This window comes from Zonotrichia leucophrys, chromosome 3, assembly GCF_028769735.1.
Source record: "Zonotrichia leucophrys gambelii isolate GWCS_2022_RI chromosome 3, RI_Zleu_2.0, whole genome shotgun sequence".
In the NCBI taxonomy this organism is placed as follows: domain Eukaryota; kingdom Metazoa; phylum Chordata; class Aves; order Passeriformes; family Passerellidae; genus Zonotrichia; species Zonotrichia leucophrys.
Genome location: NC_088172.1, coordinates 19,706,402 through 19,733,584, shown reverse-complemented (window position 1 = coordinate 19,733,584; position 27,183 = coordinate 19,706,402). Strand labels below are relative to the sequence as shown.

At 38.4% G+C, this 27,183-nt stretch overlaps 1 protein-coding gene across 1 annotated transcript in view; it reads left to right on the top strand.

Moving 5' to 3' along the window:
• Window positions 1–27,183, top strand: part of AGPAT5 (1-acylglycerol-3-phosphate O-acyltransferase 5) — a 53,639-nt gene that overhangs the window by 16,236 nt on the left and 10,220 nt on the right. The window contains exons 4-6 of the mRNA XM_064707605.1: window positions 4,344–4,433; window positions 11,822–11,912; window positions 20,423–20,584. Coding sequence (XP_064563675.1) covers window positions 4,344–4,433; window positions 11,822–11,912; window positions 20,423–20,584 — 343 coding nt within the window. The remainder of the gene's footprint in view (window positions 1–4,343; window positions 4,434–11,821; window positions 11,913–20,422; window positions 20,585–27,183) is intronic.

Genomic DNA, 27,183 nt, shown 5'->3' with positions numbered 1-27,183 from the left:
GAACTATTTCTATGTGAAACAAAATAAAATGTAGAGATGGATGGGTTTGGAAGTACTGTGCTTTTTCTAGGTGAGCAGAAATGGCTTCATGGTACTTATCTCAGGGTTTAGATGGGTGCTTGGTTATTAGAATAGAAATGGATAGAGTTTTGGGTAGTGGTTCCAAGTGCTTATTCAGTAAGACTTCTCTCTTTTGTCTTTTGCATTTTCTCTTCATGTGTTCTCTGAATATTAATCTGCTTTCTGTCCCTCACCCCATTGCCCAGGCAAAAAAATTAAGAAAAAAACCAAACCAACCAAAACAAAACAACAAAACAAGAAAACAAGCAAACAAAAATGCAAAATCTCAACCAAAACAAAACCCCCCACATGCTTAGAAAAATATTTCTAATAGAATGTGACAGTTTGATTGAATTGACTGTCAGCCCTGTCCAACAGGGCAAGAAGGTAGACAACGTTGAGAAAAATATTATGTTAGGTATGTTTGGAACTATATATTAATTTGTAATGGAGTGTATGAAGAGTAGGCAACTACAGGTGTATGTCCAAATAGGAGGATTTACTCTTTCCCTCATCTTTGCAGCACATCGAATGTCTTCATCTTGATGGTTTAAAATCTTTGTTGTCTTTTGAATGAGCACTTTAGTGAGTAGGCTATAGATCTAGGCTGGAGCATGGGTGATTGCCATAGTTTCTGGTAAAATTGGTATGTTTAGAGAAGTGTGTGCTGCAGAGAAAATGAGAAAACTGTTCACAATTTCTTTTATTGGTAAGTCTGCTGTCCCTGTCCCCTGAATAACTACAAACTGTCAGACCCTGTCATACCTCACTAAGGGTATGCATAAGGAGAAAATGGAATTCTCAATTGTCTAATGCTTGCCCTTAATGCTTTGTTACAATTTTTGTCCACCAAAGTGACTGATGTGCTGCATGGAAATATTTTGCTCTTTGTCCTTGCCTTTAGTCATCAGACTGGTGGTGATTTAAGTCTGCTGTAATTAAAATACAAACAGGATGTATATTCCATCCACTATCACTAGATTTCCGGAAATTTTTTTTTTCAAGATTTTGGAAAATTACTTTTGCTATGTGGAATATCCGGTGCTCAGTTTCCTGAGCTGTATATTGACTGTTAAAAGGAGGTTCCTGTGGAAATTAATCTGAATGTCACCTACATTTTTAATCAAAACATGTATATATTAAATATATATTTGAACTCCTCAAAAAAGAAAACTTCTGCAAGATTTAGTGGGGGGTGACTATGTATGCATTTATATATATATTTAAATCAGTGACACAATTGACAGGCAGTGGTGATGCATATATGGCTAAATGACCGAGACGGGATGCAGAAGGCCTGCAGTGCAAGCTAATAGGTATTTTTATTGTTTTTATCACACCAAACAGTGCAAAAACATAAAACACTTCCTGCCCTTCCTGTTGATGTTCTGTCAGTGATGTCACTTACACTCCACTAAAAGTTTCCAGAGCCACATAATTACGCTATGCTTACGGAATTCATATTCCCTTCCTCAGGTAAACATCCTGTTTGGAAATAAACGTGGTCTGGATGTTCAGGAGAGCAAAATTCAGGCACAAAGGAAGTATATTTGTAAACACAGTCCATTGTTGACTGAGAGAGGGGCTTTTAAAGTACAGCGGAAAAAAATTATAACCTTAAAAACAGTACTTCCAGAAATCTGTTTTGAAGAGCGTTCATATATTTGATCTCTTACTGAAAAGGAAATACAATACAAGTTGGGGAATTTGAGCTATATACAATCACATAACTAGCATTCTTTTTTGAGGCAGCTATCTAATAGCAAGGAAAGAAAAGAAACACTTAAATTAACCTATTATGTTCCAAGTCTGATTTATTAAGTAGAACTGTTTTCTTTTCCTAAAGCTGTCTTTATTATTTTTGGGTGGATCTGAAATATTTTTTTGCTCCTATCATTTGCTACCAATGCATCCCATCACTCCTATTTGCTTATACTATCCAATTCATTCCCATTTATCTTATGCCCTTGATGAGGCTGGGATGTAATTTTGAAAAGTATTTTTGATACCCCAAAGTTTGCTTGCCTTTCTAACATAGAGAGTATGTCTTTATCTTTTCTGTTGTCCAGCATCAGCTTGTGCACCCTTTGGGCTGTTCCTGAGTTTTAGCCACATGTCCTGCCTCTCTTTAGCTTTGTACCCCTGAGACATGGGGACCTGCCATAGCGGTGGAGTTGGGGTGAATGCAGGGAACGCTGATCTTGTGATACTTTGTCTGTTCTTATGTTACATGACTCTGTGCTCATTTACTTGAGAAGTGCAAATCTATTTCTGAGCATTAAAATGTCTGACATGCAACACCAGATCTATCTTTGGTGCCATGGTGTGTGTCCGTGACCAAAAAGTCCTATAGTAACTTCATTTGTCCAAGTTGACAAATCAAACAAGGAAAAGTTGGTTCAGTATTTTTCCAGTTTACTGCAGCTGATTAGTAATTTGATGGTAGGGGAATGCCTCAATTCCAGGTTTCACTTATTTATCAAGGCTTGACCTAGCTGAGCTCGCAGAGAATGATGACCTACCCATTACATGGAAGTCTTATATAGTAGATGAATTTTTTCTCATTCTGAACTGAGTTTGCCCCTTTGGAAGGGATGGTTGTGTTTGGTGTCAGAATACAGCTGTACTTAAGTCTGCTTCAGCTTCTGTTTCCCTTTAATGGTGTCAGATCTTGAAAACGGTCTTACATGTGGAGTGTGGAGATAACATGAGGCTCTGTTTACTACACAGCTGAAGAAACGTTTTTCTGTTCATGCTGCTTTCTGTCTGAAACTGTTAAACTGCTTGTGGGATGGTCCCAACACCATGCCACAGCCAAGCTGGGGAATTCTGTTCATGGTTTTCGTCCCCTGCCAGTCACAGCAGCAGAGCTGAGTGTTAGAGCTGGCTACTTCACCTTGGGAGGGAACCACAGATGACAAAGTTAAGACAGAATATTTAGTATGGAGTTAATGCGTCATTGGCTTTCTGTTCCCTGTCACTGCAGTCTTTGAAGAACAACTCAAAAGTCACATCAAACACCACTAGCTAAGCAGCTATCTCTTCACACCATGAAAAGCAAATGCTGAAAGCACTTTGCATGACCATCTCTTCTGCCTGCCTCCTCCTAACCCCTCCAATTTTATTCCTGTCCATGCCAGGGACACAGCTCTGCATACAGCCACCAGCCCTGTTTCTACCATGTACTGTATCTTTTCATGAGATCAGGTATTTGATTGAGGCTCAGCTGTTAGTAGTTTTAACCTTGCTGTCATCTTTCTGTTAAGAGCATGCAAAACCATAAATGAACAGAAGTTGTCTGACAAATCCCAATACCAATTGTTATGGTGAACAGAAAAGAGTATTACCAAGTTATGGAGTCACCATGAAAACAATGTACCTTAAACCTGAAATTCTGTTATTTGGAAGCTAATCATGTTTTTTCCAGACTTCATTGTATCAGTAGTTCATAGTTGGTGCATGTTTGTTTACATACTCTTTCTGTGTAGATAAAACAATGTGGTGGAAGAGGGAAATGATAGGGCAAATTTCTTTTTGTGTGTACTTTTACTGAAATTTTGTGATAAATTGTGTGCAACAAGTTACAAAATTAATCTCTTCCAGGACCTAGTTTTACTTTTTATAATAATTTTCAGTAAAAATACTTCTACAGAATTCTTTGCTTTGTGAAGACTTTGGCTTACTTATTTAATTATTCTCTTGGTATATAACTTCTTTATTAAAAGTCTGGTTCTCTAGTAAAGTACATGGAGGTTTTCAAAAACTATGCTGGTTACTTTTATGCTATTGATAAATTTTGTATGTAGAAGTATGATACTTGCATTCCCAGTATTTGCATTAGTTACTATTTAAGAGAGGGTACATAGAATTGAAAGCATTGACCTGTAAGTACTTGCATGTGAGTAACTTCAGTTCTTTGATTTTCCCTTGATATACAAATGAAGCTTCATGTCAGCGTTGCCAGGAATAAATACCCTGGGGTCACTTCTAATGCCATCTTCTAATTCATTACTTAGCACCTTTAAACAGGACACTTCAAGTGTCTAATGCCTTGGGGGGGTTTATATCTGATTTTTATTTAAACGGATTTTGTGAGCTGAAGTATATGCAAATGTGAAATTAGTTTCACATGTTTTTGCGGTAAGAGAAACTCTTGTAGGCAATTTGCAGTGTGAGTCATAAAGATGACTTGTCATTGTCTCTTGTTTGTTCTTCTGTCAGCTATTCTACATTAAACTACTTAAATATTTAATGCTTTTCCCTTTTTTTTTTCTCTCTGATAGCATGGAGGAGTCTATGTAAAAAGAAGTGCCAAATTCAATGAGAAGGAAATGAGAGAGAAGTTGCAGGCCCAGATGAAAGCTGAGACTCCAGTAAGCTTATACCTTCCTTCTCATTTCTTTGACTTTTTTAATGGCAAAGGCTTGTTGGAGAAAAGAGCCATGCCCGATATCCACAAACTACTAAGATGGTAATCATGGATTTGTTTTCTTTCTGTGTTTTTACAGTTACTTTCTGTGATTAGAGTGATACCTCTAATTAAACTGAGGAAAGTTTGACTGGTTCCTTATGATTGACAGCAGCTTTGTGGTCCTCTCTGTAGAGGGCAAGGGGGGTCTGGACTTAGAACATGAACTATAGTACCTTTCTTGAGAAACCTCTATTTCAAAGGAGAAACCCTCTGTTTCAAAAGACAACATTTTGACTACTGTGTGCTTGTCAGAGACTGATACACTCGACTTCTAAAAGTCAAGAACCTTTCCTACCAAATGTTAATTAGTCATCACAATGATCAATCATTTTTAATGGCAATGACATCTTAGAATTCAATAACTTTGTCTGCTATGCCTGGAGGAGGGAAAAAAACCCAAAACAAACTCTTGATAATTTTCTATTTGAAGAATGACTGTTACTGCCAAGTGACTTTTCTCATGACTCCCTGTATGGTTTGTGGCTCAGTGGTTAGAATCGCTGTGCTTTGCTTCCATTACTTGCTGTGCATTAGATTTTTTTCTTCCTTTTTGGCCAAGCTAAAAGAAAACAACTTAAGCAAGCCTTGATATAGAACAGTTAAACTTCCATTTTATTTAAAACTGTGTTATTAGGACTTAGACTCCCCATATTGTCAAAACTTTTATATCCTGAGACTTGGGTAAAAAGAATTCATGGGCTGTTTTGACATTCATAATAGTATTTTTTTTCTTATTTGGAGATGGTGAGTTTATGTTTGTGCATGTGTCTCTGTTGAAAAAGTAAATTGACCTTGTGTTTACTGAGGGGCTTAAATGAGTAAAGTGTCGCTATTTCAGACAGTGCTCAAAATCATTTTGTCTTCAGTTAAGATTTAACATTATCTTTTTGTGTTATAATTAAGAAAAGAAAGTTCCAATTGTTAGCATATAAGTTAGGCCAGAAATACATTACAACAACTAAACAGTATCTAATCAATGATGTCCATGGAGAAGATGGTCATGTTAAGTGGTGGCAATCTGCACCCTCATTAACAGGGAGGGTTCTGGGATGTAAAGAGCTTGTGTTGCCTCATTATTTGCCATATGTCAGTGGTAAAGATTCTACTTGCTGTAAAACTTGGAGTGTAATGGAATAAGCAGAGGCTGCTTGCAGGATGTATGAAACATGCTTGTAGTCATCCCCCTAAGCAATTTTTCCCCCTGAAGAGTGCTGGTTAAGTTCATTTTAGTTAGTCTGGATGAAATAAGCCAGCAAGGTGTTTTCCTGCATAGGCCCATGGCTTTCTTGCTAGCTAAAAAGGTTCTGCTTGAGTCTGGCTTTCTGCCTTCCCTCTGCCCCCCCTAAAAAGCAGGAGTTTGTTGTTATTATAAGGTTTACATTGAGGTAAGAGTCTTAATTCGAAGTCTGTGTTGAATTAATCTCCTTTTGAAAAATGTGTATTTCTCTTTTAATATATTCTTGGGAAGATGTGCCTAGAAATTCTTCTGATTATGTCCTTGGAAACCTGTAAATGGTGTTCACCCTTGCTGCAGTGTGTCATTTTAGCACAGTTGGAATGTAAAGAGAGATTTAAGCATAATGCTTTTCTTTAAAGATAAGAACTGATGTGGGTTCTGCTTTCCATGTGGTTAGTAAGTGAAATAAATCCAGAAGTCTTTGTGGAATCATCTTTCTTCTCCCTCCTGAGTTGTGTGTAGATTGAAAGCCTATACCTAACCCATCAAAGTTAATGCCTAATAAATATGAGACCACTTGGGTATGCTTATTTTTTGCTGCTGTTTAGCTCTCTGGGAGTTTGGTGCTGTTGGAAATGAGCACAGAACCTGGACCTGGATAGCAGGCAGTTGTTGCCATTTGCCTCATATTATCAGGCATTGCAGTATAGAAGAGAAATAAGTATTGCAGAAATCAATTGTTTAAAATCTTTCAAAATCAGTCAAATTTATAGGGAGTGACACTTAAATTTACAAAACCAAAGTTGTTAAAAGCCTGTTTACTGAGGCAAATGTTTGCATCTGCAGGGGTAAAAGACACAGACCATTGAGCTGTCATTTGAGGGAAGACTAAACTTCTTTTAGCTGACTTTATCTGAGAATTTAAATGTAGATGCTCTTAAATGGCCTTTAACTTACAGTTACTACTGTGAGAAGAACATGATAACCTGTGTCCCTATTGCATTATTCATGCAGATCTGAAACTTAGCATGACATTTACAAGCAACCATATTGCTTTTAAAATGAAGACAATTTGATCAAGTATGCCCTGAACTCATCAGCTTCATGCAAAAATAACTAATCTGTGACTCTGGAATTTTCATGCACTGTATGGTACAGCTCAGGGTGGACTTTCCTCACTGCAGTGGGCAGCTGGTGTAGCTTAGTCATTCTGAGTGTACGTGGTGGAGTTCTTTCTTTAATGTGGTGCTAGAGATGAGCTGGCCTTTCAGCTGCTCAGGAAAGATTTATATACCAATAAAGAAGAGATGGACGGGAATCTGTGTTAAGGGTCACGTTGTTATTTACAGTTTCTCTCCACATACAATTTAAACAAAAGAATCCAGATGATTAATGTTCAGTCTGTCTGGAGCCATCCCTTTTCCCATTAAGAAATTGAAGATGTGTAGGAAAAACAGAACCAGTCTTCTGTTCTCCTTAGCATAGCAAGTTCTTTACTGCTTCTCTGTATATCTTTTTTCTTTTTTTTAAAGGTATGACAAGTACATTTGAGTTAAAACTGACAGGCAAACTAAAGCTGCCTTTTGGCCTCTTGCATGCACAGTATAACTTGCTTGGTGCTCTGATATGCCTCCTTTTGTGTAGACAGCAGTGGACTGCATGATTCTCCTTGCTCACCTTGTCTTGTGACTTGCACCCACCTGTCTGCTATGAGCAGCCCCTTCTCCTGCCCTCAGCTCTGCAGCTGGTCCTTGCCTCTTCCCAGATGCAGCCCAGCAGTGTCAGATAGGCACAAAGCTGATAGCAGACTGAAACATTGCTGCACCTGTGTTTTCTTAGTGGGCGTCTTGAACTAATATATTTTCTTAGTTGTTTCTGGAAGTCACTTTGCTTTTCAAACTCTCATTGAATTATATGCTTAAATGGTGCATTGTTAGGACTTTTGTTGATAAAATTCACTCAAGATGTGATTTGGTTTAAAATTCCATAAAATTTGACTGATTGCTAACAAATTGCAATCATACATCTTGTGAGAGCAGAGACTGTCACAGTGTTTAAAGAACACTTTTGTGTTAATGTTGTTTTAATGTAAGCCATAGATGAATGTAAGCCAAATGAATGGGTATTCAGCTGTTACTTGATATGCTTAATCTACTTGATTTATAAAAAAAGTTAACTCTTCTGAACAGCAAACTATTCAATTTGATTACTGAAAATGTCACTTCTATTTTTTTATCATGCATTCAGAGTAGGAAATCTGTATTCTGAGATGTGGGATTTAACCCTGTACAACCAATATTTAGCTGATTACTATGTGTTTTGGTTTTGTCATTCATTCAGTCCTAGAGTAATCATTGTCATATGAAGAAATGCTAATCAAACAATAAAAACATAGAGGTTTAATTAATACAACTCTTATGAGGCTTAATGTAATAATTTTGTGATATGGTTACTAATTTGCAAATCCCTGACAACTATATAAATCACGGATGTCCTTGCCTGCTTCTTCCACATCACCTTTTGTATTTTGTTCCAATTATACCAGATAGGCTTTCTCATACCATCTGCTTTTCAGTTACTGGTCTGAGTGATAGTGTTTTTCATCCAATTCACTAGAAGCATACTTTCTAGGTAGTGGTCTAAATGGATGCAGATATGAATCTGTTTAGCTGTCAGGATACAATAGCAGTAATAATAATATTGAAATTAAGCAAATGCATTGTGTAAGACAATTTTGAATTTTATAAATTAAAATATTTGTTTTTCCTTTTTCACATGAGAGCAGCACAGTGAATGCAAGATACCTTTAGTCAGTAGTTACCACTTCTTCATGCCCTATTTTCTTCTACAGAGTAGCATATACGCACTCCAGGACATTCTCCAAAGCCCTTGGCCACCATTTCTTGCTGTGTGTTTGTGGTTGTTCTGTATTCCAGGGACTTGTGTGTCACTTTGCTGCTTTCCCATGCTCCACCCACACCAGCTCAATTTGTGGCACTCCCATCTATCTCAGGGACTCCCTCAGCTGCCTTGTCCCCTCTCTGGGAGCACGACCCCCCCTTAATGCCATTGCCATTCCTGTTTGCCTGTGAGACCCTGACAGTGCTGGGGAAATGAAGCATTGCTGTTTGGGAGAATGCAATTACCATCTTCCATTCATTGCATTTGTGGCTTGTGGCACTGGGGACTATTCTGGTAGCCCCTGATTGGCAAAGTGCAAAAGACTTACATCTTTTTTGATTTTCTGGCTCCAACAAGAATCAGTAGGGTTCTACTAAATGAATCCTGATCCACTCCTTGAAACTTTCAAATTGATGAGATATACCAAGTTTATTGACACCCACCTGTTCCACAGATGGAATGAAATGCATACCTGAGCATAGGGACCTATTGCTTGGGTTAAAATTGGTGTCTCAGTGAATCAGGGACTGTGGTAATCCAAAACTGTCACTGCTGTTTTGAACATGAGCACTGTATTTTGCAGCAATAAAGTGTGTAACTTTTACGTAGCTAATTGCCCTAACTGAAAAATCTGTATTAAAAATGGCCTAAACTGCAGCTAGTGTTTCTAGACAATTAAAATGTTCCTACAAGTTCTTATTTCAAGTTCAGGGGAGCTTATTTAGTTATTAAAATCTTAGAGATTTGTAGTTCTTACAGTGTTTGGAAATAGTGCTTAAGGATTTAACTTCTGCTGCCCACGGTGGGAGAAAAGCCAGTTGTACAAGTGGTTCTGGCACTGGCAGGATATCTTTGTCTTGTGCAGGACTGTATGTGAGTATAAGTAGGTCATCTATTTGCATTCATGAATTCTACTGTTAAAACAGTCCTAATGAGCTATATAGTAGGTTATTATATGCTGAATTTAATGCAAAGGCCAGTTCTCTGTCTTGTTAGTGTGCTTTTAACTCAGAGATATTCAGATTCTGGTCAACAAACCTGTTTGGCTGCTTGTGTTGTAGAGGTTTACTAGTAAGTAAAATACAATTTCAGTCCCTGGTTTGTGTTACACATAGGTCTGCAGTAAGTAGATACTGTTCCCTGTTGTGCAACCAGCTTTTGGGGTGATTATCTGCTTTGAAGACCAGTAACAATGTTGCCTGCTTGTAAGTGCTGAGCTATGTACCAAGACTGGTATTCCTGTCCTGGGTGCTTAATTTCCTTTGCTCTATAACCTGTTACAGTCTCTGTATTACCCTTTAGAGCTGAGCAATGCAGTCTTTAATGGGGGTGGAACTGGAACAGCTCATCTTGAAGTACCATTTTCAGCATCCAAATTACAAGTTTTGCACATAAGCACATATATGAAAAGAAAGAAAAATGCATCTGGATTTGAATGTTATGTCCTTTCCAGCTACCTCTGAAAAGTTTTACTTAGTCACTTAAATATTTCAACATTATACTTCTTGTATGAAATGTATAGATGACTGGGGATGTGTGGACTACATCTGGGTCTAAGGATTCCTGTGCTTGTCCCTATACTTATGCTACAGTTATATATGAAAAAGTAAGCACCTTGACTCTTAAACCCATTTTCTTTTGTTCCCTCACCACCAGATCTATACACATCTTGGATTTCTGTGGGTCCTTGAACATTCTTGGACTTCACCTGCCTCTGCAGTCTGCCAGTTTCCCCCAAACATACTGTACAGTCTTTCTCCTAACTCTCTTTACTCTACTGACACTGATTTTGCTATTTTTGATGTTTGTTTCCTTTTTGTTTTTTCCTGTCAGGTTCTAGGCTATGTACTCAGCTTTCCTTTTTCTTGATCTCCAGCTGGCTTCTCTGGTTGGCACATTTCCTAGATTTCTTCCCACCTCTGCATTTTAGTGCATCTTTCAACCTTCCTCACTGTGGGGTGATTCTGGAGAGGTCATTTGCTGGGGCCTGTCTTTTGGCATTCAGCCCTTTCTGTAGCTGTTCCACAATCATTAAGTGCAAATACCAGCACGCTCTGATGTTTTGTGGGCCAGAAGCACAAAGTTCCATTCCTTTGTGTCTCTTTTTGAGTTTTTATTTAACTTTGCATCTTAATGTGATGTGCACTCCAATTATCAAAGTCTCTGTCTAATCACTGATAATATTCCTTGGACTGTTTTGTAAATCCATTATCTTATTTTCTTTCAAATGTTTCTTGAGACTGCTTTCTTCAAAGTTAATTTATTAAGTATTTACAGTAGGCATTTTATATGAATGTGCCGTGTTTAACTCTATAACAGTTATCATTTGTGACCATAGTTGCTTCTGCAGATGAGCCCCCAATATGGAATTTTCACTGTTTAAGTGATGTTTTGCATCAGCTTTGTTTGTAGGAGATTATGCATGATGCACACACACACAAAAATCCCGAAACCCCTCTGTTCTGTTTCAAAAGAAAATGGAAAATTGTCAAATTTGACTCCTCCTATTTGGATACATAATCTTACAGTCAGATATGCAGATACTTAGGCAACCTTTACCTGTGTAGTCATTTGAGAACCCATAGATTTGATGCTGAACAGGCAAGGAAATTAATTTACTGGGGAAATCTAACCTTGCACACACTCATGCTTAAAGGAATGTGACTTTAAAGTTCAAATTACGCTAAACTATGAGTTTGAGTTCCTAACATATTTAATATCCAATTCAATGAGAGACATAAAAGGCCCAAAAGATCTATAATTTCAATTTATAGTATTTCTAATAATGAATGAATTATTGTATATTTCAGTATAAGGAAAGACTAGAGGTAAGATCACTACTAAAATAAATTGGTCACTTTGTGATTTATTTGTCTGTCTTTTCAAAATCTCTTAAAACTGATATTCTTGTTGATATCAGCTGCTCCTGACTTGCTGACTTCTGTTGACACATGCTGTCTCCCTTCCTAAATCACATGGATTATATTCTATGGTGTATTTTCAAAGGAAATTATTATGAACCTTGAGCAGTAAGTTTCTTAGAGCTAAGAAATTTTAGCTCAAGTATTCTGATTTTCTTTTGATCCTTACAATAGTCAATGGTATGAGCTAAATACAATATGGACCTATAAAGTTTTGATATTTCTGTAAAAGCAGTCAGTTTACACTGATTATAAGAACTTGTCTTTTTTATTTCTTTTTTAATTCTACAGATGTATTTAGTGATTTTTCCAGAAGGGACTCGTTACAATCCAGAAATACCAAAAGTCATTGCGGATAGTCAATCATTTGCTGAAAAGGAAGGTAAGCAAAAAAAAATTTAAAATAATTCTTTTATTACTGTGCTAATATATATTATATAAAATTGTTACATAATATGAAGATCATCTCACCTAAATGGGACTTTTAAACCTGCTTGGTATTTAAAGCTTTAGAATAGTATAAACTACTGTTTTGCTTACAGAGTAAGATTAAGGTAGTTCATATACAGACATTTCACACATTTTACAATGTACAATAGTAGCAGTACTCCAGTAGGCTCACTGCAGCTTCTACTCATAGCTGTGTATTTACTTATCTTCTTGCTCCTTAAGGCTGTAGGAATTGCCTACACTGAATCAGGGCACTGGTCCATCTAAGTTGATATTGTAGCTCCAATTACAGTTGTTAGTCAATATAAAGAATATTTTGCATAAAGCTTGTTGTGCCTTAAAACAAAGAGTCTTCCATCATTTCACTTTTAATTAGTGTTAGTACTCCCATGGCATTTTGGTTTTCTTCCTCTCTCACCTTCCAGTCTCACTGTTCCATGGTCGAACTTTATTCTGGAGTTGCTTTGATTGTTGGCATTGTCTCTATAACACAGATGGAATTACTTCATCTTCAGAAAGGCTTGCAGAAAATCCAAGAGTCCCAAGATTTTTCATACTTTCTCACATCATATGCACGTAAACTTTAAATCCAACACTTCAGTGAGCATGTTTCCTGATTTTGTTTTTTCCTGTTGACCAAAAGTGAAATAATTCACTCTAAAAGTAAACAAAGAATAACAAATAGGTCTGGTAAATTCATCTCTGTGACACACTGAAATGAATTCACAAGTCTGTGAATCAGCCTGGTGATATAATCAAGCTATTAAGTATTGTTAGCTCTTGTCCAAAAGGATATATGCTTTTCTTCTCCTTGGGAAGAATGGAATTTGTTTGCGTGTATGAGCAGGAGAGCTGAAGTCATAAAGTATTTGTTCATAGCTTCAGTTTCCTGTCGGAAATGAAAGTCAAATGTTTCATTTAGGTTGGTGGTTCTTTGAGAGTTCAGAGGGAGGGGGCTGTTTGATAGGTTTTTTTTCCTCACCTTCTTCTTCAGGGAAAAGGCTCTTACTGTTTTACTATTATTTTATTTCACCTTTTAATTATATCTCTGCAGTCTGCAAAACAGTAAAACACTGCTTTTGTGCTTTCAGAGCACCTGTTTTTTTCTTGTAATGGTTTTCTCTCCAGTACTGGTCTATTTTTATTTTGCAACAATTACTCCTTTTAAAAACTCTCACGACAAATAATTATTAAACAAGAAGTATCTCCAATTCTGTTGCAGAATCCTCTTGATCTCCTTCTCCCCACTGCTAAATTATTTTCTTGTTGGCCTCTGTTCCCACTTTTTATGTGGGGAGGATGGGAGGCAGTCTGTGCTCCCCTGGGGCTCTGCTCACCTGCATGTCCACACAGATACAGATGCTCAGGGGAACTGGATCATCCCTCGTGCAGGTGTGTTGAGAAGCAGGGGCCAACACTGAGAGCAGAACCAGGCTGTTCTGAGGGCTGAGCCTCGAGCACGTGCCAGTCCAGGGCACATCCCAGTACACCGAGAGCTGTGGGTGGGGAGCTCCACGTGGCAGGATGTGATCCCTGTTCCCCAGGGTCCCACCCTGCTGCTGGGCAGTGCTGCTGGCCCTGCCGTGGGGCTTGCCCTGAGCAGCCCCGGTGTCCCCGTGGTGCTGGGGCTGCAGCGTGGGAGTGCCGTGGCCACGGGCAGGCTGAGCCACGGCCGCATCCCCGGGAGCGCTGTTACTGAACTGCTCAGCTCCAGCAAACGCACCTTGCCATGCTTGCCCGAGAGATCCCAGAGACTTCTCACTTCCTTGTAGGAAGGGTAAAAACACACAGCAGTTCTGCCAGCCAGAGGAATGAGGAGGACATCTTGTAACTTACAGTTTAAATAAAATTGCACGTCATTCTTTGTGGGGATATAATGAAGGCTAATAATTTAGTCTTGTCATCTTAGTGTATTTGTTACAGAGCATGGTGCTTCAGTGTGGGCCTTACTGACAATAGGGGAATTTGTTTCCTTTTTTTTACTTTGAAATGATTTTTTTCCCTACATTTTTGCTCAATTTTATGTTGACAAAATACTGCAAGTCTAATATTGGGAAAAGTGATTTAATTAAGAAGAATTAAACTAGAAACCAATGTTAGAACCAGAGCTATTACCCCGAAAGATAACAAAGCTATTCCTAGAGCACAAGCATAACTCAATTTTTATGATGCTGTCTGAAATACTGGTTTTGACATTAGTGTGTTTATGTGTTTTAGTAGTTTTGCAGAGAGGAAGTATAAAAAGGCTTTTGTGGGATTTTACTTTTACTCTCTGTGAGCTGCATCCTCTTCTTGAGAAGGCACATAAGATTCATTGGTTTAGGCAGAATCCTTGGGCTGAACTTAATTACCTGCTCTTAGTGGGACCAGTTGATGAGCTGCATCTCATATGTTGATGTTCTTTTTAAGTTTTGCATACAGTTACTGGCTCTTTACAGTTGATCCTAGAACCAGTTCAACAAAATGAAATTTAAAATTAATTTTTGAAAAGCTGATATTGACATACAATGAAGTATTGTGACATACCTGATTTCAACTATGGTGTGTTCACTCATTGATATGAATATTTAAATAAATCTTAACTGTCTGTGAATAGGATGGAAGGATATCAAGCAGCAAAAAAATTAAAACTCTAAACCCTTGAAAGAGAGGCAGCATTTAAAAATACCAATAGTAATTCATGTTACAGTTTGTTTTACCATAGGGCTTGAGTTCTACGCAAAATCTCAATTTCTAGCAAGAAAAGATGGTTTTCTTCTTTATGAAACAAGCAAATCAAACATACAGGGTGGATCCATTGTAAGCTCTCTACAGTGAATTGAATTCAGTCAGAATTAGCAACAGAAAGTTGGTTACTTCCAGGAATATTGATTTTGTGGTGATGAACTGAGAATGTTGTCATCTAATGGCAATGCTAGTACCTCCAAAAACTGAAAGATTACTCACACCTTTTACAAGTGGCCAGAAGATTCCCTCAGATCAGCTTCTTACCTGGGATAGAAGGTAAACTCAAAATATGTTTGTTTGGTTGTATTGGGTAAGAAACTTGTTGACATTTAAAAATGAAAGCAAAAGTCTCTAAAACTAAGTTACTTCATTATTTGTAGTAGGATTAATGCAGGAGTTAATCGTAGAACAAGTTGAATTTTGTAAAGTTAATTAATCCAGTATTTATATTTTTTGCCCAAAATAATAGTATTTGCTGGAATTTTACAGCTACAACAAGCTACATAAGCCACGTGTTGCCACAATATCAGATGTAGATGTGTGTTAGGTTTTCTCATTTCTGGTGGAGGCTTCCAAGCTAAGGGGCATGTGTGCCATGTAGCTGGATTTGAGCCTGATACACCTCGTTGTCCTCTCCTGGCACAAAGTAGGTGCCTGGGTGAGATGACTCCAGGAATTGCTACCAGGATGGGCACTCCCTCCATGTTTCAGTATGGTTAGTGACTCCCATGTTTGTAATGGTACATATTGCAACATTCCCATAATCAAATATTTCTTTCTCTGCTCTCTCAGAGAACTAAGAATATGATGGCATGGGTTTTGCCCCTTGTCTTCTGAGCTTTTGCATTGCAATTTCCAGTATTTAAGTATATAGTCAGTAGTCAAGTTTGCTTTTGTTTTCCACTGTGTGGGAGTGGTCAGCCAACGTGGTTCCTGTCTTCAAAGTCTGATGCAGTCACTCAGCTTACGTACTGGTGATGCCTTACAGGCTCTGTTGCATGGGTTTAGAAATCTTAAAAGTGCAGGACTTCTTCTCCACTAGTCAGTGAGCTTGAGTTGCTGAGTCCAGTCTTAATATATAGGTGGGACTCATTTTCATAGGGATTTAACTAAGTTTATCATAATAATAGAAGTGGTAATTTTTATTGGATCTATTTAATTCAAACTGTAAATCTTTTAAGCCTGGGTCTTTTTAATGATATTGGACTATAGAGAAAAATGTTTCTAAACCCTGTGATTCACATGATTTTTTTTTTTTTTTGTGAACTTCTGGTATAAAGTTTATTTCATTTGTATGTAGCCAAAATATCTATGTGTGGATTTCTTATCATTTTGTAGTAGTCAGTCATAGAATCACAGAATATGCTGTGTTGGAAGTTACCTATCAGGATCATTGGGTCTGAATTGTTGCCCTGCACAGAATATCCCAAACACCACAAATTTCTTTGGTTTAGTAGAATATTAATTCTATCAAGATGTTAACATTTGGCATTTTAAAAATTTGAAAATAAATAGAAATAATCCAAAGCCCTCCTACTCCTAATGTTACTAACTCTGAAAAGTCAGAGGGATCCAAAGGGATGAGGAGCTTAAATTTAACTTGGCTTGTTTTTGCTGAATGAAGACAAAACAATCTTCCCTGGTGAAAGGCGTTTTTGGAATTTTGTATTAATGTTCAATTTCTTACAAAGGTCATTTCATCAAGCAAATATTTAAGGTATGCATTTATTATCTTCTTTGGTTTTATGCAGAAAAGTCGCTAATGTAAATATTTTTTAATGCTAAGCTTAGCTTGACAAATATGCTTTCTGCTAAGATGTTTGTGTATGCAGGATATGCTTATCTCAAAATTGTTTTACAGGTCATGTAAAAAAGAGGTGTTTCAATGGAGCAAATTGAAAATGTTTTCCCTTCTAGATCTTGGCATTAGTTTTCAATTGTACTCTAAGGCAATTCAAAGTATTCAGTATCCTTAAAAGTTATTTGGAATTGTCTCTAAAGAAAATAGCTTTTGGTGGTATTTATTCTACACTTTCATGAAAGCAGGCTTGGTCTAAAAGTGCTTAGTGAGATGTAGACAAAAAAATATAGTTTTATAAAAGAGTAGGTTATGGACCTTGAGTAGCATTTGAGACCAAGCATTAGAATGAAGTAAGGGTCTGTGTTATTAAAAGCCATCCATAGGAAATTAAGATAGGAAAACAAGAAGCTACATTGTATTTCTGTAAGTAACCATCTTGGAAGAAAGTGTACCAATATGTGCTGTCTCCCATGTCTTGCTGTGGGCTGGTCATGCTCTTCCCGTGGAGATTAGTTGCATTTCCTGTATACTTTTGTAACAAAAAACCAATTTTACTAGTGCATGCAGTGCATGCTATCACCTGAGTCCTGTTTCTGTAAGTTGATGGAATACTAGCATACAAATGGATGAGCTCTCCCACCATTTGTTACTTTTTAAGTCTAATTATGGATTCACGTTTCAATATGTAAAGCTTTGAATCACTGGAGGCATTCCAGAAAGCTGGTGGGAGCTCAAGAGTTGGGTGAGTACTTGGGACACTGCACGTAACTGCAGAGCTGCAGTTTTTCTGTCTAATTAGTATTTCTGTCTAATCACTTCACTGCACACACATTCACATGGAAAAGGAAAGATCTAATTGTTCTTGAAATCAATTCATTGGTTTTCACCCTGGTTTTAGTTTTTGTGTACGTGAAAGTTGAGTTTCAATACATGGTTTCATGGGGAGAGGAGAGAGGTGTGGAGACCTCAAACTGATTCTGACATCCACTTTCAGTGAGTAATTAACCTTTGTTGATGAAATGTGGTAATGCTGATGTAATACACATAGAGTATTCTTAAATTAGAGTTGAGAATTTTTACTGTTTACTTTTTCAAATGTGGTGTGTACACATCAAGGGTAGAAATATAACTAACAAAGTCCAACTCTGAAAATGTGAATGGCCTGCCTGTACTGAACAGCTCTTTGAGTTTCTGACCTGGATCAAGAGGATGGCAATCTTCTACACAGAGTTTTACTTAGCTCCTATTTTATATTACTTCACCCTGATGAAGTTAGATAAATGATGTTTTGGTTAGTGTCTCTTTGTTATTTTGTGTTTAGGTGAAAAAATCAGTTCTATAGATGCTAATGATTTGGGCCTTTGTACTTGCCAAAGTAATTATTTTATTTCATTCAGTTTTCTTGCAGACTTTCTGATGTAATTCTGCATCACAATAATGTAGTAAATGGATGATTTTTGAAGTATCACTGCTCATCATATTTCTTCAGATTTCCTTTTTTTACTGTCTATCATTCAAAAGTTAGAAGAGCAAAGCTATAGCTTTTTAAGGTAGAACATTACAATATTACTAGTATCTAGTTCATTTTCTTTGGCATTTAAAATAAAATCTCATGACCTTAAATACTTTGACAGAGGGTCCTAACTGTATTGCACAACATTAAAAACAGTTTAAGCACAGTGTGTTTTGTGAATTGGATGCAGGCAGCTTGCCAAGGTAACTATACTGTAACTACTTGGATTTAAATTCTGTTATGTTGATTTTAGCAAAGATCATAAGTAAGTGCAAGAATATGTGATAATGTTTTTATAGAACAGATTCTTTAAAAGGATGTGCTGAACTGGTGTTTTTGCATGTTTATCATGCACTAGTGTTTCTGAATAAGGGATTATGGACTTTATTGATTTAGATACATACTCATATTGTACTCAAACTCTCAAGAGTACACTGAGAGCATGTGGAATAGCAGTGGCTCATTTGCACTTCACAGATTGTCACTGACCATCTTCATCATCGGAACTGGACATAGATTAAAAAAAATTAGCAGTTAATAGCCATAGATACCTAACTTAATAATTTGTCTAGATGTTTCAGTTCTCACAATTATCCCTTTTTCTTATTCACAGAAATAGTTTGGTGAAGGGGAAGATGAGTTGGGCAGGAAAGGAATGACAGTGTTTTTAGAATATGTTTGGGAATTTGGCTCAGCAAGAGTTGTGTTGATTGTCATGTCCACACTAATATCATTGCTGACACAGCACAAGAATATTCAGTGCTTCATTTACAGAGTAAACATTTTGAAACATAACATAATTAGCTGTTTGATGTAACAGTTCACAAGCTAAGAAAACACTACCACTATGTTATGCTTCAAAATATTTACATGATCCATATAACATTTTTTATAGACAGTTATCACTATTGACGGTAAGGCAAGGAACAATGGCTTCAGAAGGAGTGCTGATAAAAAGTCTTTTATCTTTGTATTTAGACAAGGAGATTATTAGCAAATATTAAAAAATCAAGATAGTGATTTATATTGAAATGATCAACTCTTAAGAATGTTAAGAGTGGTGTAGAGATGAGCATTATCTTACAATGTTCACTAGATATTTTCATAAAGTTAGATCAAAGTATGTTTTATCCAGCAAGGGAGTTCAGTACAAAATCAGGACATAATATAGAATGTTTTGAATTGATTTAGCAAGAAGAAAGGTATCAAAAGCAATAGCACGATGCTTTGGTTCAGAAAAATTTCCTGTTCACCCACCAGGAACCAGTAGATTCACCGATGGATGGTTCTTTAAAAATGGACTGAAGAGTACGCCAATGAAAAATAGACTAGAAATGAAAAGCCGCAATTTTATTCTGATACTTCTGTTTGAGAAAGATACACATAGAAAAATACTGAAAAATTTTACATAGCATGTTTTTTTCCCCTAGAATCCCTTTCAAGTAAATGTGGAAGAGCTGTGTTCAGGTGAAGAAAAGGTTTTGGGTTTGGGCTTATTTGCTTGCTGGTTTTAATTTTGCAAAGTCATTGTATATTAAAATTCTGGTAAAAGAACCAGGTTTTTACTCTTGAGGTCAATGTGTATTAATGTTCGTAAGTATGCTCTAAGTGGAAGTGGTCAACTGAAGTAAACATGGATAGGAAATACTGTTGTTAAGATGTATGGTGTGATGTTAAACCTGATATTCATGTGTCCTTGACATACCAATCTCTGTGCTTGGCCTGGAAAAGTTAAAAGTTGATTTCTGTCACTAAGAGTTTGTCAGTAGCCAAGTCAGTTGTAACAGATTGTTGGCAGAGAAGCACAGAAGATTTCCTCCTTGGTTTTGGTTCTCAGTGCTGTATTTTGCCCCACTGCTGCTAAGATTCTGCTGGGATAGTGAGTAGGTTAGGATTCAGTATGTTCACTAAATTGCTTTGTCCTTGGGAAGTAAAATGCTGGATGAGCATTAGGTGTGCTTAAAATTCTCTGTGATTATCTTTTTCTGATACAGAATTTCAGGAGGTGGTGCTATGTATGTTTAGTATTTCTCAGATAATTTGCTCTTTTTTTTCCACCTCAGCTGGACACACATAAACAGTAAAGAGAAATGCTGTGTCATCACTCATGAGCCACATTGAAACCATCACTGCTTCTAGTGAGGAGTTGTAAAAAGGGGCCCTCTTACTGAGCAGCCTCCCTATTGTTAATGTCCTTTAGGATTTCTATCTCATCTTCTACATATGTTCAGTAGAGCATAAGCAGTGAGTACACACTCTCTCAACTGAGAATTGAGATTGAAAATAAACCTCTTGTGATTTTGAATGGAGATGCTGACATTCCTTGGTGTGATGTTCCTTTTGTGGATATAGTCCAGTTTAATTTCAAACACTGTAGTTATTTTTCATTTTTTCCCTCTAGGACTTGCTATATTAAAGCATGTGCTGACTCCACGGGTGAAGGCGACTCATGTAGCCATTGACTCCATGAAAGAATATCTGGATGCAGTGTATGATGTGACTGTGGCTTATGAAGGTACTGTGGACCACAAAGGGCAAAGAAAACTGGCTCCATCTATGACAGGTGAGTTGAGGCTTATGAGACATGCTGTAGCTGTTGTATGCTTATTTATATACAGAACCAACTATAGGTGCTTTGAAATGCCCTGAAGATAATCTCCACAGCACTTCAGCCGTCCTGTAGCCCCCTGGTAGGGCATTGTTTTAATCACTGGGCTTTTACAGGAGTTACCTTTGATACTTCTGCCCTCTGCTTCCCTGTTCCAGTTCTACATACAAGTGCCCTTTGCAGTCAAAAGGAACTTGGAGACATAGGCAGCAGAGTCCATTTACCTTCATGTTTCTTCTAGCACTGGGATTTGGCATCATCTTAAATTCTCTCTTGCTTCCTCTGCTGTGCTACATATGTATGCATGTACACATGTACATCTAATTGCTGAATTGCTATTTTAAAGGTAAAATGCATAGCAGTAGTATTCTACTGACAAATTTTCAAATTGCTGCACACAGCCAGTAATCTTACAAACACTCAACAGCATTTTATGTAAGTGGGCTTCACTTGCTTTAGTACTTTAAACTACCTACCTTTAAGGACCTTAAGAAAATCAGATTGATTTTACATTCCTTGAGTATTCTAACCAGAAAACCTGTTCTGGAGTTTCTGCTGGGGTGTCATGGTTTGAGCCTGGCACAGAGCCAGTGCCCCCATGAAAATGCCTCACCCTGGTGTCTGCTGTGAGATGTGACCAGGAATAAGCAAAACAGGCTCCAACTTAAACATAAATAACACTTTATTACCTAAAACTACAGGAAAAAATGGGAAAGACTATAAGGAAAAGAAAAAAATTGAAAACCTTACAAAAACCACTTTTCCTCCTCCCCACTCCCTAACTTTCCCAATCCAATACATTCTCTCAAAACAACTGCTCAGCCTTGGCCCCACACGTTAGTATACTCAAACTGCAGTTCATGGAGAGGAAAAAGGAGTCCTTCTTGTTCCATAGGCTTTTCCTGGAAACAGTGAAATCCCGGATGCTTCTTTGTCACTTTGGCACCGCCCGGAAAGTCCATTTGCCGCTTGTGACATGTTCCTTCCATGCTCAGTGCTCTCACCACCGAGACATGGCCAGAACTGCTTTTAGGGTGGTCTTTCAAGGATGCCTTGTCTCACTCCAAAAAGGCACAGTCTCTGCTTTTGGGACAACTGTCCCCCCCATATATTTCCAACCCCCTGGGGCCGGGGGTCCTCACAAATGAACCCTCCTGGTTTTGAGGCACTGCCTCCCCCTAAATGCAGTCTGTGTCACAGGAACAACTGAGTCCATGGCTACAAGAAAACGTCCAGCCCAAAGGCCACTCCAAATCATCTCTCCCCATCCAATCATCTCCACAAACTCCGGGCCAAGGTCCTTATCTCATATCATCTCTCATCTCCCTTCTTATTCAGCTTCGAGGAGGATTAGCATTTTCGCAAGGCCCCAATCATGCAGGAAAGGGTTAAAAGTTTTCAGTCTCTGTCTGTCCTGGGAGGAGATGATACTCCCACACATGCTGCTGCTGCGGCCGGCCGGGCTCTCTCTCTCTCCCTCCCCCCTTCTCCTCCTGGCTGGCTGCCATCACATTCGGTGCCGCCGGCTCTCTCTCTCCGGGGGGGGGGGGGGGGAAGGGGGGGGGGGGGCTGGCTGCCCGGGGGCTCGATGTCTCTTGGGGCTCCGCCCCCCTTCCATCCTCGAAGCCCCCCGAAGCCCCCTCAAGCCCATCTCTGTCCCGGCCCCAGGCCTCACCGCATGGCTGGCCCCTCCCCCGCCCAGCAGCAGCGGGCCGGGCGAGGGAGAGAGGTCTGAACTCCTCGGCCGCGATGTCCAAAAAGAGGAAATGCCAGGGCAGTGCCCTGCTTTTAACCCCTGTGTATTCTCGGAGGTGTGTCCAAACCCCACTGGCTACACCAGGTGTCAGTATGAAACCCAAAACCTTCATTGGTTTGACCACAGCTTCCCAGAATTCCCACTCCTTCCGGGTCAACCCATGACATGGGGAAAACTCAGGCACAGAGAGCTTCAGGGTTTGCTGTTTATTATGCTTGGTGGTGAACTGCTAATTTATTCCTAAGTAAATAATTTGCCTGCGCTGTTACTGGAGTGCCAGGTATCATCTTTCTTTCCCTTTGTAGTTGCTGTGTTACTCAGCTGTATCTGTGGCTTGTGTCTGTTGCTGGTTGGCTCAAAGTGGCACTTTTGAGTCTTTGGCACTACGAATACCAAGTTGGAAAAAACAGCTACAGTAGTTCCACAGAACTCTCCAGAGTTTTTGGCTGAGGGATCGGTGTAGACTGAGGGACCTGCAGGGAACTTATCTAACTCTGCGCTCCTCAGCTCACCCAGTGTCACTGGGACTTGTTCCTTCTGCTGCTAAAAATAGTTTGTAGTGCAGCTGTTCCCATGTCACTTCATTAGCAGGTGTAACTCCTTGTGTCACATGCACTGCTTCCCAGGTGCTAGTTGATTAGAAGTTCTGCAGTTGTCTATTTTTACATCTTCACCCTGTTTAAAATTCTTCAGGATAGGTGAGAAACAAAACTGTCAACACTGTATATTAGCTCAACACTTGTATTTTACTGTCATGTCTTAGGATGGTTTTATTTTATGTACGTCTTGTTCCTAATGGGCATTTTTAATATCAAAAGTTCTTTTTATTATTTACAGTTTTTTGGTTTTTTTAAATGCCTTCTGACCCTTTTATTGTACCTTTGTAGACTGAGCAGCCTCCCTCTTGTCCCATCACCCAACCCTAAGACCCCCTTCAAAACAAATAGGATTGTTTCTCCTTCCCTGCAGCATATCTTGTTTCATGACTTAATTACTGGGCAGTTTCAGCGATTCTCATGCTGAACTTCTCACTGCCTAATGGTTAATTAAACTATTAAAATGTCATTACCTAATGATAAGATGGCAAATGTTCAAATTCCTTGCAAGACCTCTTCACCTATTGAACCTTATGGTTTGCATGAAGCATGATATAATTATGGAAGGGGAACCAACAAGCTGAATTTCCCTGGTGTCAGGCAGGAATCAGATGCTTTGGGGTGGCCACTCCACATCCAGCCTTTTGGAGCCTCCATGGCAGCAGTCCAGGCATATCTTTCAGCCAGGCTTACTGTTAGGGCTGGGGTAATTAGTGGCTCAGCCTTGGGGTAAAAATAAGGCAGTAACACAGAATGAAGTGCAGCCAACCAGCTGTTACCCCTTACAGAGCAGATAAATGATAGATCCGTGATAGATCACCATCACATTCCATGCTATTGTGGCAGGCACATGTATTTCATATAATATAAATTATGTAGATTAAGAACACTTTATGAATTACAGGGTGGAACATAGTTGTCATTCTTCTGGGCTCTCCAGACCCAAAGTGACAGAAAAACAATTTCTGTTGTATGAGATCAAGATCATTTCACCATTCGTTATGCAGAAGTCCAGCAACTGGTCTGTCAGGAACATAACGAGAAATGAATTAGGCATACTTATGCATGTGACATTTTTTAGCATTATTTCTCTTTCACACTGCTAAATTGAGTTATGCACACATGAAAAGTACATCTTATTTCATATGAACATTTAATATTTGTGTCAGGGCTGGTTGAGAATTTTGTTTTTCATTCTCATCGGAATAAAATGGCAGTGCAATCGTGGTAATTTTTAAAAGATAAGGTTGACATGTCTTTTTCAATCCAGCAACACTGATGGAAATTTATTGCATGGAAAACAAACTTCTGATAAACACAACTTTACTTGAGGACTTTATTTCCCATACTATGACATTTCCCATGTGAATGAAATCCAAATTCCACACTGATACAGTGTTTCTTCAAATGCATTTTGCTTTCAGTTCTATAAATCTCAATTCTTCAGAAGAGCCTGTGCCATTTTAGGAAAAACCCATACTTACCTGGGACATCATCAGCTCTTGGCTGCTGTGTTCAGTAGTAAACAAAACAGATTAAAAAGAACTTTTTAGTGACTTAATTGTGAGGAGTGCTAGCACACTTTGTCTGAGAAATTGTTAGCAAAATGTGAATGGGAAAAAATCTGAAGAAATGGTGAATTGCTTTTTAAATTTTGTAATATGCAACTTTTAGTCAAGTAGTCTTTCTTAGCAAAATTCAGTTTTTGAATTTTTTTTTTTTAGGTCCAGCAATTTTAAATATACTGTTGACTTGCTCAATAGGATTAAAACACAGCATAGTATAATTTTAGAGCAGGCAAATTGTTGTAGTATATACTTCCAAATGTGTTGAGCTTTTTGTCACTACTTATGGATGTTAATATTTTTTTGGCACTTTTCAGTGGCAAATCTGTTTTAGAAGACATCAGATTTGATTAGTCCTCGACAGTGACTAAGAGCAGATTAGCTTTACACAGGGATGTTTCTTTCTGCTGTTGCTTCACATCCAGTTGTAACCAATGGATGGATTTTTTTTTCCTACCATTTGTTCATTCCCTTTATTACAAGTTTGGATGTTGGCACATTACATGGCAGCCGTTCCAAAGAATAGCAATTTCCCACAGATTTCTCCCCCCTCTCTACTCCTGAAGATGGCTTGTCCAGATCATTAGTGCCAGAGCACCATGGTCCTGCCTGGGGAGGACCAGGCTGCTAGGCACTATTTATTTGTGGTTATTAAAATAAGATGCTAATAATCATATGGGCACTGCAGCACAGCTGAAGGACATCCCAGGTACTGAAGTCTGGAAGAACTATTTAGAAGGGAAAAGGACGACAAGAAACTTTTGAATTTGTTGATAGTGTTTTACTACACTGTCATCAAGTGAAAAGCAGAAATAAGTTTGGGAAGAAAGGATGAGAATGTGGTTTTCCCCCCTTCTGAATAAATGTGCTAAACGTTCACATCCAGCTTTGTCTGGTGTTAAAAGGCAGGTCTCGTGGGACGTGGGAACTGTTATCATTCTTGCACCTGAAAGAGCATTATGTACACATCTACATCTTTATTATTCTGCCTGAAGGCTTTAGTGTAACCAGATGGTATTTATCTGGCAATTGTAGATGAAAGAGTGTGTGAAATAGCAGCATGTGACAATGATAAACACTGAATAAAAATAGCAAGTATATATAGACTGTGTCTTAAAGAAGTCAGAGGAATTCTTGAGAGTTATTGACTCTGCTGTATATCAGTTCCAGAACAAACACTTTGAAAGCCTGTCTATGTGAGCATTTCTGAAAATCTGTACATCACTTTGATCAGTATAATTTGAGGAGGTCAGACTGGCCTAACTTCCCTCAGGGAAAGTACACTTTTCCAAAAGCTTGTACTTTTGTTAGGACCCAGTTAGACAGGGACTATAGAAAAGACAAGACTATAGAAAATAAACTGGATTGATAGAAAACAGTCTTTGTCTGGACTGTGGCCCAAATTTGTTAACATCCATTGTCTCTCCAGGTCCAAAGAAGGATAATAAGCACATGGTTACAGATGTAACCATCAAGGAAAGAATTAAAAAGCTAAATTATTAAGCTGATAAATATTAACAGAAGTATGAAACACTCCAAAGGAAGTTTTATAGTTATGAGATTACTAACAATCTTTTCAGATCTGTGCTAGCTGTCATCTTCTATTGCATGGAAGAATATTGAAGAGTAAATGTCATTTGTTTTAGAGTAACCAAAGAAAAGATGTAGATTAGACCTTTCATACTGTAAGAATTGAACATTGTACTTCTGGTCAAAAACAACATGTCACCGAAGAGCAGCATCAGTTTATGGGAGTGTATGAAAGCCTTGATGTAGTTCATCAGAGAAAATGAAGGTCAGTCTGAGCATGAGTAGCACCTCTGCTTCTTTATCCATCTGAAAACAAGGACACAAAGATGTCAGCTGCGTTTGGAATTCCTGTAACTCAGTTTCTTGTCTCCACCATCAGCCAATCTTGGATGCCTAAGGAAGAATGTAAGATTCAGGTGATCCTAAATGTGTCTAACTTTTCCTAAATCACAGACACCTGTGGGCACTGTGTCTGTGCTCACACCCCCTTGGTGGGGGTAATGACCCTCTGCAACTCCTTCTGAGCCCCAGGCATGCATTTTCTGATTGTAAACCAGATTATTGTGTATCTCAGTTATTCCCAAGCAGCTCTTACTGAAGGTAAGCCTCTGTAGCTTCCCTTTGGGAATTTGGTATTTGAAAACAAATGGTCATCAGGAAACCTCTGCTACACAAGAGGCTCTTGAAAGTATTTACACTGGAGATTCATAAAATTACCCTGCACCCTGGACCTCGTGCACATGTGAGAGGAAGCATTCCACTCCCCAAGCAGCCATTTATTTACAAAGGCTCAAGGAACTCCTGATCTTTATTCAAAAGTGTATCTAAACCCTGAGGATAACAAAAACAACTTTTAACTTCTTCACACTGTCAGATTTGGCCAAAAATATGTTGCTGCTTTGAGAGTCTTTGTTTATTTTGGGGGGTTTTATGCATCACAATCCTTTCCTTCTACTCTGTGGTGCTGTTCCCTGTTATCAAAACAGGGTGAAAAGAAGGCAAAAACCTCAATGCTAGCAGCACTGGCATAGTTCCTAACAGATCCTGGTTTTTTGCTATAGAGAACATAGTTTTGAACTGCTCCACTCCTTGTATTTTTTGTTGCCT